This window comes from Netta rufina (assembly GCF_964035555.1).
Source record: "Netta rufina genome assembly, chromosome: 5".
NCBI classification, from domain to species: Eukaryota; Metazoa; Chordata; class Aves; order Anseriformes; family Anatidae; genus Netta; species Netta rufina.
The window spans coordinates 963831-979448 of NC_140128.1; the positions used below are offsets into that span (position 1 = coordinate 963831).

At 41.7% G+C, this 15618-nt stretch overlaps 1 protein-coding gene across 5 annotated transcripts in view; it reads right to left on the bottom strand.

Annotated features, from left to right (window-relative positions):
• TEAD1 (TEA domain transcription factor 1) overlaps positions 1-15618 on the bottom strand; it is a 159509-nt gene that overhangs the window by 45189 nt on the left and 98702 nt on the right. For all 5 annotated transcript variants that reach the window (XM_084287053.1, XM_084287051.1, XM_084287052.1 and 2 more), the window contains exon 4: positions 1988-2052. In XM_084287053.1, the coding sequence (XP_084143179.1) occupies positions 1988-2052 (65 nt within the window). The remainder of the gene's footprint in view (positions 1-1987; positions 2053-15618) is intronic.

Consider the following 15618-nt stretch of genomic DNA (forward strand, 5'->3'; position numbering starts at 1 on the left):
TTATGGGCCAGAAGTTATTGCCTGTGCAGTGAAGGGTCTGGGCCCTGACTGACATTACTGTTTACTCAGGCACGTGCTGAAATCCATGATATTGATGCTGAGGGTTTAATGATGCTGTCCAGCATTGCTCAATACTGCTCAGCATCCTGCAGACCTGTGTGAAGGTTTAAAAACTGCTAAAGAGAAATCTTTTATTCTTATTTGTCCCAGGGCATACCATACCAGGTGGTGTGCAATTTTCCTAAGTTACAATTCCTGTCTGGGAAAGAACACAAGCAAAAGAAAAGGAGAAACAAAGCTTCATTTCCTCCCTCTGTAAGTCTATTCCATGACAATAGCACACAAACACACACACAAAAAAAGCCTGTATTTTTAGTAGAGAAGCAAATAATAATACATAAATGAGCATGGCTCCTGAAGGACACTTTCAGGGACTTCTTCAGGAAACAGCTCAGGAACCACTCTGCAGTAATTCAGTGTTATACTATTACTTAATCAGCAATTTTGTAGTCAAACACGTAGACCAAGTTTTGACACGTGTTCGCTTGTTTTGCTTTCAGTGGGGTATTAGTGGTGTTAAAGGTTATACAGGAAGCACAATCATAACATTTAATTGCTCAGTTGAAACTCAGATATAATGACAACTGAACTTTTCTAGACAATTGTCAAAAGTGATTTATGAAAAATTACAGAGGGACATATAAGTATGGAGGCAGAACATCACTATATGTAAGCCATCACAACCCTCTTGGCTTCACTGCGGCTCTACCAGCATATACTGGCCAAACATCTAGCCCACATAGTATGTGTTTCTACTTCTGATGCAATTTTAAGATCTCCAGTGTAGCCCCCGACAAGCAGAGTTCACATGGGCTTAACAGGGTAGAACTTGCAACTTTTGTCTTTTGTTTCAGATTTCTTTGCCAATCTTTTGTTTATTCCCTCTCCACGCACTACAGTTTCTCTCTTTTCTCATGGCTTTCTTCATCCCTCGTACATATGTTTTCTTCCCAATTTACAAAGGACACCACCCAGGGCAAAATATCACCCAGCTCAAAATGCTTTGAATACGAGCGTTGGCAGCAGGCCATCCTTATGTGTGCTGACTCAGCGTCACCTTTCTCTGCATTACAAAACACGTGTAGCATGCAAGCATATGAGTCTCTGCCTTCCCCTTCATCACTCACATGGAGGTGGAGGAGGGGAATCTCGCACTTCACATTAGAGAAAGCAAGGGGACTCTGCAATTTGCGAAGCATTTTGAAACAGCGCAAGGGTTTAGTAACCACCACCAGAGCGTGTGCCTTCTGTAAGGCTGCTGATCACCATGGATATTATAAATTAAAGGATTTAGTCATAAGTTAATGGTTATGTGATAATCATCTGAAGAAGACTTAAGACTGGTTAGAGGTTTATTCTGAATTGTTGAATGAAATCTTACCATGGTCACAGACCAGGAGCCTGAAGGCTCTTAGGGTATTTTTTTTAAATTATTATTTCATCCTTCAGCAAGTACTGTCCATGAGCTGAGAGTATGATTAGGATCAGTCCTCCTACTTTTTATTCATTTGCCTTTCATATCCAAGAATCATAAATGTTAAAATATGGGTGAATTGGCTGAACATTTAGAAGCTCCATTATTCACCACCTCACAATAATGATTCCATTGTGTAATTGTCCATATAGAGAAATAAGGCACAATGCTTTATGCTTCTACTTTTACTTTTGATTTTTTTTCCCCAAATACAGGGGATAATATCTTCATGTACACATAGACTAATAAAAAATGCACCTCCAACTGTCAAGGAAATGATGCACAACACAGAAATTTTGAGTTTTAAATATATGTCTTAAAAGCATATATTAAATCAGAACAGTGAAGTCAACACATCATCTCATCAGAGCTGAAGCACAGACAGCCACTGCAGCCAAAATGCCATGTTTTGTCATTCACTGACATGCATACTTCCCCACCGGGTTATTTTACCTGCTTCCTGGTTCGTGTCTTCCCTGTTCTAAGTTTGATGTATCTGGCTATCAATTCATTCCTACCTGAAACAAAGAAAAATGCATGGTAAGAGACAAGCAGCACCACACCATCAAAATATTGGTATTGAAGTCCTGCAGCTGTTCACAGGCAGAGAGGCAACACCTTGGCCAGTGTCCAGGCTGGTCTCAGGCTAGAGACACTCCCATCCTGGGGGCTGACAAGATGTTTGGGCTCCCCTAGTTTAGCTTCTGACTACACCAGGTGTATGATTCTTCAATCATACATTATGCTACTTAATACAAACTAACATTTTCTTTACAAGTAATTTCCTTCCTCAATACTGCTGACATGGAAGATAACAGTTTTATGTGGTGCCCTGTTTATTTTCACTGCATATTATGTTACTTCTCCATATGTTGTAATAACTTAAATATACTTGTTCAACAAGTCCTAAGTTATGAAGCTATTTATGAAGCATTCAGCACAGGGGAGAAGCATCAAAAATGAGAAAACTGATTTAGCAGCAAGCTGAAAATGGGAAGGCTAAGAAAATAACTTGTTACCCACCAAGTTATTTTGAAGTGGATGAGTACATAGCTGGGGACTGCAGAAAGACACTAGACCAGACAGAGGCTCAAACTCGAAAGGGTCTGATGTTGTGAGGGACTAACATGAAGTTTTAATGAAGCATGCCTGCTTCTGAATGGTATATTGTTGACTGGAAGACTGAACACAATTTGTTTAAGTAGACCGTCATTTTCCTCTTTTCTTCCATTTCATTTTGTCTCCCTCTCTGAACTTTATTTTACACCCTTCGTATAACGTCCAATGGCTCTCGTCTCTTCTACATATTCTTTGTAAAATGTGTACTAGAATAAGAAATATCAATGTGTCTCAGATCTGAGCTGTGTTTCCTCCAAGTCCCTTTTTGTTTGCCTGGATCGTGTGTCAGGCTTCTCACAATGTGCCATGGTAATGGTGGTGTGAGGCTGTTCAGCAGGCCTCTTCAGGACAAAATTCAAGAGGTAAATTTTGCACGAGCACACTAATAAACAACCAACATTTCTGCACACAAATGAGGGTTTTCTGCATGCAAAAGGAAAAGGTCTTTTTGTGAAGCTAGGCAACTAGCTTCACAAAAAGTTTCTCAAACTTTGTGAAGCTAGGCAACTAGCTTCACAAAAAGACCTTGTCTTCTGCCTGGACAACAGTCCTGCAGTGTGTGGTGCCAAGAAGGTACCTGTCCCCACATGGAGCCATGGGCTTCATGTTCATGAGGTGAAACTCGCGTAATACTCAGCTTCTGTATCTCAGTATTCTCAAACTTTCATTATCATCATCATCCAAATAGTTCACTTCAAACAAGGAAGAACAAATCTGTAGAGAATTGAAACACTGCTTTACCCTTTACAACAAATCCCTGCAAAAGCGGGAACAGCAGCACTTCTAGGACCAACAACTGAGTACAGACAACTGATAACAACTACACTTATTTCATGGAGGTATTAGGATGAGACCGATTTTGACTCCTGCTGCTTCTGAGGCCTAATGTCCACTGTGAGTGAATTTTCATACATATGGCTGTCCCCCTGTGTTCCTGTGCAATAACAGCAGCTACCCCATAGTGGCACGACTGCATATTCACTTGCAGGTGAGCACATGAACAAATGAAACTGCTTTACCCTTCATCAGTATTAAATGGGAAAGTTCTACTTTCCCATTTAATGGGAAAGTGTCAGACAGTTCGGAAAATGGAACTGAGGGAGACATTGAGAGCCTGAGAACTCAGTACAAGACAGAAGAGGAAACAACAAGCCATGATGACACATAATACTAAACAAGCTTTGGGCAAGAGTTTTACAAAATCTTTTGGCAGAGGCTTGGTATTTTTCATGACTCTATACTGTCCCTTAAGGTCATCCTTATCAGCAGCTGGTGACTTTGAAAGGCCAGTGACTCTAAAAGGTGATGTAAAGAATGTGTTGGCATCTCCATCCCCCAATCTGCACTGACCGTGTTTGGGATACAGTCACAGCACAGGTCACTCCAGCCATCCCTACCCGTTAAGGCAGGCCTGTGCAGCCCTCAGCTGCAGCCAAGGCAGGAAGAGTTAAACCTTCTCATGGCTTCACAGTGTTCTTCCAAGTCAAGAGAGCTAAAAAATCTGTTTTTAAAAGAAGGCTCAGAATCTCAGGCAGCCACTTAACAGGAAAACAGTTTTATAAAAAACACCAAGCACTGAAAGTCTAGACTGTATTATTCAAAATATCAGTCAAGTGCTGTCTCCAGTTGAGCCCCCAGTCCATCCATGAAGTGCTCTCACTTGAATTGAGAGGGGTTTTTACCAGCCACTCTCCAGCCTGGCAGGGGTATGACTAACAAGATTATGGTTTTGCAAAATGATGTCTTCCCTTAAGGTGAGGTCTAGCTGGAGCTCAGCTCAAGAAGAGTCAACATGGCATGGAATAATGTGTCAAGGAGGAGGAGCTCTACAAGAAACCATGCAAAGTGACCAAGGCAACAGCTTTGTTTTCCTTACAGCCATGTTTTCAACACAGAAAAGAAATATGCATCCAGCATAGCCAGAGCAGAAGATATTCAGGCCTCACAAGGCTCAATAAATATCTTCTGCCTAGCCAGAATGATCTGAAAAGACAAAATACCTGTTCTGGACCACCAAAAAGCCATAAACACAAACATAAGACACTAATATAAGCACTGCCTGAGATATACAAGGTAGAGATGTCCCCTGCTAAAAGCTTACAGCCTTTGTCTTATCTACCAAACACTGATGCTCTTCTTTACCAGCTGGGACAGATACTAACAGGAAAGATCTTATCTCCAGACCTACCAAGACATAGAGAGGATTTTAGAGAAAGGAATCATGGAATCACAGAATTGTAGGGGTTGGAAGGAACCTCGAGAGATCATCAGGTCCAACCCCCTGTCAAAGCCGGGTCCGTAGAGCAGGTTGCCCAGGTAGGCGTCCAGACAAGCCTTGATTATCTCCAGAGAAGGAGACCCCACAACCTCCCTGGACAGCCTGTCCCAGTGCTCCGTCACCCTTACCATGAAGAAGTTCTTTTGCACGTTGGTGCAGGAACTTCCTGTGATCCTGTGATTTTGTGGCCATTGCCCCTTGGTCTGTCCCCACAAACCACTTAAAAGAGGTTGGCCAAATCCCTCTGTCTCCCACACCTCAGGTATTTATACACATTGATGAGATCTCCTCTCAGTCTTCTTTTCTCCAGGCTGAACAGACCCAGGTCTCTCAGCCGTTCCTCACAGGGAAGATGCTCCTAGCCGCATATTATCTTTGTGGCAATCCACAGGACTCTTTCCAGTAGATCCCTGTCTTTTTTATACTGGGGAGCCCAGAACTGGACACAGAAAGGAAGGCTGAATAATCCTAAAAACACTCTCCTTTTCTTGGCAATGAGAATTGTCTGAAACAAAAGAGGTACAAGGAACTTCTTTAAATTCTAGAAACATTAGGGTGAAAAATGCCCATTAAAAAACAGATCTGCGTTTTTCTAGGAAGAGCTCAGCTGTGGAAATACTTTCCATACACACCCTTCCTTTCTCTCCCTGTCACAGATATATCTGGGAAATTGCCTGGTAGAAGAGGAGAGGTCAGGCTTATGAACTGTAAATGTTCAGCTCCTTCTTCTTGTCATCTGCTATGACAGTTTCCTACTTTGAACGTTTTGGTTCAGGTATGAAAGAGAGGTGTGGGAAAGGTGCCCAGTCAGATGAAATATCTTCACAGCACAGCAATCTTTTCCAAAGATCTTGAAAGGATCAGGAGAGGACCACAACTAGTATTTTATGTGGGCTTCTCTTAGTTTGTTTTTTCTTTTAAATTCAGGCTTTATCTGTCATACCCTTCTGTACCACAAGTGCAATTGCAAAACACGTTTTTTCTCTGTGCATTGATGGTAGGGAGATCCATTTTAAACAACAGAACATCTTTTTCAGTCACGGCAAAAAGCAAAACTGGGTTTAGCTGCCGAACAGTGCCAGGCTTTGTCCACAAGGCAATGTGGTGCGAATCCCACCTGGGCCCCTCGGGGAAATGGCTGGGCCCACTGGGCTCCCTTTATCTGCCCCAGTGTGTGCCCATCACTCTGAAGGAGGGAGAGGACCGTGATCCCAGACACCTCACAGGCGGCAAGGAGGACTGACATTTCTGCTCTTCTAGTCCTAAATATGGAGAAGCAGCTGCAGAGTGGGGTGGCTGCCGCCCACCCCCCCGGGAGGCAGTTGTTGCTCTAACAGAGGGTCCTTGTGTGGGGAAACCTCCCCCACTAACGCTATTTCCAACAACACTTTAAAGAAGCTCACCATCAGCCCCCACAAAAAAGTCTGCAAGGCTCCTAAGTGCCCCCTTCAGTGCACCGCTAGGCCACCACAGGCAGCTCTGCTGGGACCTGTGTGAGCTGTGGATGTGGCCCCAGCCACGCCAGGACCTCTCCTCTGGGTGCAGGCCCCAGCCAGCAGCTGGACAGACAGGCAGGGGCATCATGGCCCTGCAGGGACAGCAGCTTGTGTGGCAGGCGGATGGCTTTATTTAGAACATTAATAATACAAATTAAACCACTGCCCCCCTCGCCCCAGACTCCCAGTAATAAGCACCATCCAAATGTGATAAAAATAGACAAGGACAGAAAATTAACTTGGTTAGTAAATTGAAAGTGAACAGCTAATTTTAAACAGTTTCCATACTCAACAAAAAAATCTAGTAATGACTAAGCAGAAAAGCCTATTTTTTTCAAATATAGGTGAATTTCTCCAAATTCTGTAAGACTGTGGCTTGAAATGGGTATATTTATTATGCTTCGCACAAAGCCTGGATACAGACCTGTATGCCGAATTTCTTATAAAACATCTTGTAAAACTTCTCCCAGGTCATCTTTGTGATGTTATTTTCACCACGGCAAAGCTTGGCAGCTTTGGTAAACTCCATCTCCAGTCGCCTCTGCCTGAAGCTGGCCACCAAGTGCTGCCCACATTCCTGGATGCCCAACCTGAGAGCTGGTGGAAGTTTGGCTCCTTTAGGAGCCCACTGGCGAGTTTGCCATGCTTGGGGCAAGTGGCTGGGCAGCCCATGTGCACACCACGAGTGGCACCAAGTCCCTCTTGTCTCAGCTGTTCAGCACAGGCTGGACGGACATCCTAGCTAGTCACAGGGTCTGTGTATGGGTGCCATCAGCGGGACGTGGGCTGATTTGGAGTTTTTCCTGCATTGGGAGGTGGCTGCAGGGCCCCCAGTGTGGCCAAGCTGCTCTGCTGCCATCCTTGGCCCTGGTGCTTTCCTGCTCCATTTTGCCAGCAGAATAGCCACCTTGGGAGAGCTCGCCCAAAATTTGCCAGTGCCGCTTTCTGAAGATGCTTGAAAGCTAAATAGGCTAACAAAAAGCCTCTTGTAGATTAAAGAGCTCTGTAAGTCAACAACTGGCTAAGCAGTTTAAACCCCTAAGTAAGGCATCCTCTATTTAAACGTTATAGGCAAATCTAATTTAAGCTTTTAAAAATATTATGGGCAGGTGTTTAAGTCGCCCGCACCCTGGGTTTCACCAGGGCTTCGGAGGGGGCTGGGTGGTGCTTCCCAGGCGGGCAGCATTTTGTTCAGACAAGTTTTCTGCACAAGGCCACGTGACACAGGCCAAATAAACAGCATCTGGGGATTTTCAATTACAGACCTTCACCCAGCATGCCTGCACTGTAATCTCTACCAGATGAGGCTCAGGCCTCACTATTTTCAATAATTCACACACTGTGTACACATAACATGACAATAAGGGCATTCATGCAACCGCCTGATTCGCACATCAAAGCTCCCAAATGGCCAGCTGTAAGCATGCTTACTGCTGAATAATTCATTCTTTTCACAGGCTTGAAAAAACGCTCAGCGGGAGTTGGCAAGCTTGTGTTCTTTCCTGTGTGGTATGCTAAACTCAAATTTTGAAAGAGGTACAGCCCCACTAAAAAGAGTCAGAGATTCAACTATTTAAATGTGCATTTGCGAGTTTTTGGATGGTTCCTTAAAAAAAAAAAAAAAAAAAAAAAAAAAAAAAAAGCCATCAGCTAAATGAGCTACATTTCCAAGTGGGTTGAGGAGATAAGATGAAATAGCCTGCATGTTTTCTGGGGCAGGTGTTTAATAAAAATAAAATGATTACAATGTTTTCCTGATGCTAGCATTTGTTTTACACATATTATTCCTTTATTCCTTGCCAAGTATCTTAGATATAGCAGATGCATAAATAGTCAACAAGTTTGGTGAACTTGAAATTTCCACTTACTTAGCATAAATTTTCTACTAAACGACAAAGGGGGGTTTTAGTTAAGATTAATACGGATGAAAAAGGCAAACAGAAACACCAGAGCTAATTTTCTGTAACTCCTGTTTAGTGTCCTTACAGCTCTGGGTTGAACACTCATTTCTAGATGACATTTCAACAACTCATGTTTGCAGCTGTGTCTCTGAACATTTTAACTTGCAACCTGTGAGCATTCCAGATTTTGAAAATACTTCAGCTTTACACAACAGACACAACATTTATTTAAGGGGAAAAAAAAAAAAAAAAAAAGAAAAAAAAAAAGGAGAAGAAAAGGAGAAGAAAAAAGAAGGGTCTGCTTCATAATATCAAGTTTTCTTTACTGTCAATCAATGCCAGAACCAGCAGGATCAACTAGTCGTGACCTCTCCTTATAGCAAACACATGCTGCTTACCAGCTGTGAACTGTGTTTTTTACACCCTTTTCTCTATCATTCAGAATGGCTTCCTCCTAATCACAATAATCCCAAAAGTGCTAAAACATATCAATCGTCCTCTAAGCCCTGCCTACAAAAGGCCAGCCGTCCTGCCTTTATGGGCTCATCCCACAGCAGCTGATACTTCATTCAACTACAAATCCAATTTAGCAGTTACAAGAGGTTTAGCATCACTGGAAAAATATTGGTGTTGATCCTGCACTCTTAAGTCAGCAAATATTCCTTTGCCATATTGTTTAGCTTTTTCTGCCATATTTACACTTCTGCTGGATTTCCCTGAGTGACTTCAACAACAGTATTTAACCTCTGAACTGGTAATATTTACAGTTAATCAAACAGCAATCTTTAAAATATGTTTACCACAATTACAGAAACATAAGCCTATTTGCATTCCAACTGTTATATTTCTAAAAAAAAAAAAAAAAAAAAAAAGCAACAACCAACAACCCTAAAAACAAACACAGTCATTTCATTCAAAACCATAAAGCACATTTATGTACTAGTTATGCAGGACGTTATTTATTATAGCCCTTTGGGCAAGTTCACAGCAATTCTTTCACTTATGTATTTTTAATTGCCAAATGAGCCAACGCAAACCATTCCTTGATCCCTCTCTGCCTTTTTTTTTTTTTTTTTTTTTTTCTTTCTCTTTAAGCAGCAGTGTAAGTATATGCAATGCCTCAAAGTAAAGATGAGACACCTTTTTAGGGAATTTACCATTCACTAGCCCAAATCTGTGGGACCTCTCAGTTTAGACAGCCTTCGGTAATGGGAATGTAAGGCAGGAGTCAGCTCCTCTGGCCCTGTGGGAGAGAATGGGAGCTGTATCTCTCTTGGTTTGCAGCACAAACCTTTGGCCCCAGACCCGCATCAAACACTGGCTTCTGCCTCTCTGCATGGGCACTTGCTGGAGAGCTGACGACACAGGCAGGTCCCCACAGTCCCCCAGTGCTGCAGGAGTAGGGCTGGGGCCAATGAAAACTGACCAAGTGCCTGTTACCTGCTTGAGCTCATTGCTTAACTCCTGCACTGAGACCTTCCCACTTGAAGGCTCTGGCTCTCCATTTGGATAGGGACCACAAAGGAAAGCAGTCATCTCCAGATTGGACTGGGATGAGACAAAGACCTTAGGTTCCAAAAAGAGGTTACAAGGGCTGCCCGAGTGGTGGGTGTGCATGGAGACACACACGCACCAGATTACAATAAGCTACTTAAGTAGTATTATACACAAATTAACTGCTTGCAAAGTGTACTGTAACCAGGTTGCCCAAGAGGATGGGGAAAAGAAAAGATCCAAGAAGAAAATAACCAAAATAATCCTTTTGGATGCTAATAAGCTAACAATTACAATGACTCATTGAAGTTACATCATAATGATACTCCCAAAGAAAAGAACTTTTTGTGTATTGTAATAAAAACAACAACAACAAAAGGATCCCAGACTGAAGCAATACCACAACTTAAATTACACAGCAAAAGGGAAATGACCTAATGGTAGTATGGAATGATACTCTTATCATGTTGAGTCCTAACCTTTTGGTTTTATCTCAGCCTCAGTTTTAAACAAAACAATAAAAGTGAGCCATATACACATCTGCTTCAAAACTCTTCCCTGACACTAATGCAATGCATTGGATTCTGTTTGGCAGGTCTTCACACTGGGAAATATTCTATAAAAACTATGTTTATTAATTTTCTTCTTCTGAGTTTTTCAAACCACAGGCAAACCATATTTCAAAGAGAAAGAAGAGTGATCCAGAGATCTCTCTGAATATTCATTAATTAATATATTGTCAGTGTCGGTTGTCACAAAAGAAGGTTTTATAATTTACTCTAAGCCTTGTTTAATTAAAATGTTACAAAAATATATGGAAATATTTTGCTCCTTTATAATTATATTATTTTCTACTTGCTGTAAACAGTATTTAACTGCAATCAAAAATGCATTTCAAAACAAACAGCAATTTTAGGCTGCTTCTTTACAAAGAAATCCCCACATGAAAAAAATCTCCAAACTTGACCTTTGCCATCTATCTGGATCAGCTACAGATGTTTAGTAGATTACATAAAAACCTAGATGTCCTTAATCTGACATTCTTTTTTTTTTTTTTTTTCCCCTTGCTATGATAGGAACTCTCAATAACCTATCTGTGAAGACCCTGTACCTTGTTTTCCAAGGTAGCCGCAGTTTTTCAGTGACATAAGTTCAGAAACAAGAAGATTTTTGCCCAGCACTACTGACAAAAAGTCTGATTTGGACAGGAATCCTTCAAACACACAGACAATGAGCTGGCTGACCTGTCATGCATGATGGATGAGTTAAGGGGATTAAAACCACTATTTGCATTAGAATAGATAAAAATTAGCAAAATAGAATTTCTCAGTAGGTGGTTTCATTTCTGTTTGTTCTCATAGGCAAAATTAAGTTCATTTTTAAAGGAATTATGACTGTTTAAGTAATGCTCATTTGCAGAAGAAAAATTCTGGATGACAGTTTGCTTTCTATTGTTTATTTTTTAAGGAAACAGTTTTAACTACGACTATAACAGTATTTTTTTCCCCTCATGTTTAATATTAAAGCATTGCATAACTACAATGTTCAAACCTCTTTAAACTGTACGTGTATTTTGATGCTTACATGTGTCTAACTTGGATATATTGGTAGTCTTTTGAATTCAGAGAGGAATGATCCAAAAGACCACAAAATTACTTTAAATTGTATATTGATATTGTTGTGGTTCTGAGTATGAGCTTGCAACTCAAGAACTGTACAAAGCAGCTGCTTGAAATACAGCATGTTTCTTTTTACTAAACTCATATTGCACACAATGATGGTACTTAAAAGACGGAAAAATGGCTGCACAAAACAACATAATGAAAGACTCACCTTAAAGAATAGCATTATATAACATTATATTGTTTATACAATGCAACTTCGAAAGAAATCTGTATGAACAACCATACAAGATGGAAAATACATATAGAAACTCTGAAAATATCCACGGACTGTCTCCCCTCACTCCTGATAAAGCAATTGAGATTTATCTGTCAAACAAGGATGCAGGCCTGTAACATGAATGGAGGTCCCCCTCTTTTTACGGCACATGCATAAAATCTGTGGAAAGCAAGCAGCCTCTGGAAAATCCAGTACATTTTTAAAAAACATCTCCATGTACTGCCAAATATGTCTTTGAACTCGTCTCCTGTTGTAATGACAGACTACAGTTGCACCGTGGATATATTCCTCTATGCTCCAGCAGAGCATTAGGAGAGAGCAAAGCAAAGGCATTAAGCAGGTAAATTTCTCCTACCGATGACATTACAAATGGGAAAAGCTGTGACATGATTTCTCAACTCAGCATTTACTCTAATGAGATTTTAAGAGAGCAGGTCACTTCCTCGCTCAGCGATTGGGATTCTGGCCAAATCCAGAGGTTGTCTAAAATAGGTCAATGCCGAGGATGGCTCCCGGGGTGGGGGTGTTCATCTGCAGGGGAGGGAGGACCATGCGAGCTGCCTTCATTTGCAGCTCCACAGACTCTGTGCTGGCATTTCCTACAGCTCTTCACAAAAACTGTTTATTTAGCTTATGAATTATTTGGTGTCTGTCCTATGCAGTTAAGATGCTTTATTTTCACAGCAGGTGCAAAAAGGTATTTAAATTTGCATTATATCCAGGGTATTTGCACTCAATTTGTGTTAGATGACAGTTTCTGACAGCAGATGGGCCAAGTGGAGAAACGTTTGACCAGCATATGGAAGCGCCTGGGATACATTCAACACTAACCTTGGTTTCCAAGTTATTTCACAAGCAAAAAGTAACATTTTGTGGAGATTTTATAGCTAACAATGTAGCCCTAGCTACAGAACAAAAAGTATTTTGCTCCAATTGTGAACCTACAGGAGAGACCCATAACATACTTGAGCTAGAGCATAACTCTTGCAAACCTGGCCTCAAAACACGCTTAAAATTGGGAATACTTACACTCTTTTTAGCCTGAAGAAAGAACAGTTGGATCTGTCCATGCTTCCAGGTATGATATGAACCTGTCTCATCAGCTGCCCATTCCTGCCTCCCTCCTGGGCCTGCCTGTGCCACTGACTTTTGAGCTAGTGTGACAGGGAAGTTCAATATCCCCGCGCTCCTGAAGGATCCGTGTGACATCAGCCCAAGGAGATAAAGAAACCTTAATGCCATCATGAACCCAGGTATGAGACTACAACAAGCTGTTACAAAAGACACCACTGCCTCTTTTGAAGCACAGCCATGACAGACCGCAATGAGGAGATAAGTAATCAACTGATACAATAACAATTCATTTTGTTTAAATTTCAAAGTGTTGCTTATAGCCTGCTCATTCATCAGCATGAAAAATGCCTGCTTGGCTTCTCTTGTCCCCCTTCCTCCAGGCTCTGCCACCTCCAGCAAGTTGAGCAGCCCACAGCCTGCTCCAAGCAGTGTAACCACTGCGCTGCTGATTTCATTATCACTGAAAACACCCATTGGTGCCTTTCAAAATCTGCATGGAATATCCTGGAGAGTCAGAAGGAAGTTTTGTATAGTGTATCTGCCAAGTGCATTACAGTCATAACATTTGTAATTTTCTTTTCAAATTATTATACTTAAAGTGGCTACTTCAGATGATAGGGGGGCTTTATTAAAAAATTTTAAGGAGTATAACATGCCAGAGAACTAGAAGAAAATTACAATTATTTATAATCTTTTCACCACTTATTTATTTCTGTAGTAAATCACAATTTTCTTTCACTCCCCAACTCATGCCTTTACATAGCATTTATCCAAAAAGCATGCATTTGGAAACCTTCTCTTTGTTTGTTTTAGATAAATAAGCAACCGACTGTGACATGGCTTCAGTGTAGTTCTTAATCCTGCTTTCTTTTAGGCATGATGTGTTAGGAGCCACTGCTTCAGCCAGGTTGCTTTGTGGCCAAGTGCCACTGACGTGGGGCTGGGAGATGAGACCCAGCTTCTAGCAGCAGCTCTGCCACGTTACTTTGTTGAGCCCCTTATCTCTCTTCACAGTTTTCCCCCTTTTACAGAGGTTAGGTCTCTAAAAAAGGTAGTAGAAAAGCTGCATGAAAGCTGAATCCCCCTTTCTACCTGATGTGCCTCCCCAACAGCACAACTACCATTACCCTCCAGTCCCACCAGCAACAAGGGACATTTCAGGAGGGGCAGCAACACGTTACTCCTCAGCTCCAACTCGCCTTGCTGGCAGCGGTGGGTCCAGGGCCACCACTGGGTCATGGCAGGGGGACAGGTCCCAGAGCAGTCCCCAAAGCTAAGATCACTAGACACACAATGGATGCCCTGGTGGAAGCTGTGAGCATGGCAAACTCATGCAGCAGAGAAGTAAAGCTCAAATACACAGAGAGAGAGAGATGGAATTGTATTCAACATTGTTAATGCCAGTTGCAGATTTCTACTCCACCAAGCTCTCAGTTTTCTCGTGTGACTTTACCATCTGTCTGTGTAGCCTAATCTGATATGGTAACGTGTCGTCTCCAGCACATAACAGGATTTCACTTCTCCTTTGAATAATGGCTCTATATGTACTTTTCTGTCCCCTCTTTCCATATAATCCCTCTCTCTCAAAATCAGATATTTACTCAAGACAGTAAGGAGAAGTAATACTAATCCTTCCCTTTCCTCAGTTCTTTCCAGGATAGCCATGCATCCCATATTGGTTCGGCTCTAAAGATCATGACCCTCCCAGCCAGCCCACAGTGTATGGGCCTACCTAATGAACTCACGGGCTATCATGCACCATGGTAAGGTTATTTTGCAGGCACTGCCAACTAATAGGCAAAGCCCTGAACAAGACTCCTGCATCTTACTTCTGACTTGGCCAGGGGCCAGATGGATGCACCCTGACACGTGGAGAACTGTGCTGTTGAGTCAAGGAGTGGTTGTGTACTTCACTGGTGAGCAGCAAAGACCAATAAATGAAACAAGTTTGTAAAAGTGTTATAGCTGGTTTCATCCTGCTGACACTCATACTAATTCAGACGAATCCTCTTGGTAAAAGGGTACTTCAGATCACTGGCTATGCAATCAGCATCCTCTTCCTAATCCACGTGTTTCTGCCTTGCAAGCACACAAATAACTATCCTGTCCTGTGCTAAAACACAGGCAACACAGAGAGTGCAATACCTAAATTTCTGTCAAGTTCACTTGGCACCAGATCTCTCACTTTTACGAATTTCCGAACACTCTGCTACATTTCAATCTTTTTCAGTACATGTATTGGTCTGGAAAGCTTTTTCACCAAGGCAATTGGCAAGTCCATTTTCAGCCCAGAAATTGCACCAGTATCAACATTTTAGCACACTAGGTTTTTGCAATTCAAAGCCATAAAGAAATGGTCATTGCATTGGCCAAAGAAGGTCCACCTGACACTGGGCAAAGCTATGATAATATATGCAAGAAGAGATTAAAGTAGTACTGCAGAGACTTATCAGGAGCGCTTGCATAGTAACGTCCTTTCATCTTTTGTTAAACACATATGAATATATCAGTACTCACCCCTCCAGACACTAAATTGAACCACAGGCTGATTTTCCATAAGCCCAAGAAGTAAAAATACACTGAGTTACCTCTGAGGCTCACAAACATTTATATGAAGCTATAAAAAAGCTGAGATTTAAAATAACAGATTAATTTAAAAGAAAATGAAAGGTTGTTTCTGGTATGGCCAACGCAGTTACATGTTTTCTGTTGGGGTGAATTTATAGCCACATTATGGCTGTCAAGGAGGGTAGTGAGCCACAAGGATTTCCAGATGCCATGTGTGAAGTTTCTCATTTCCCCAACTATACTAAAGTACAT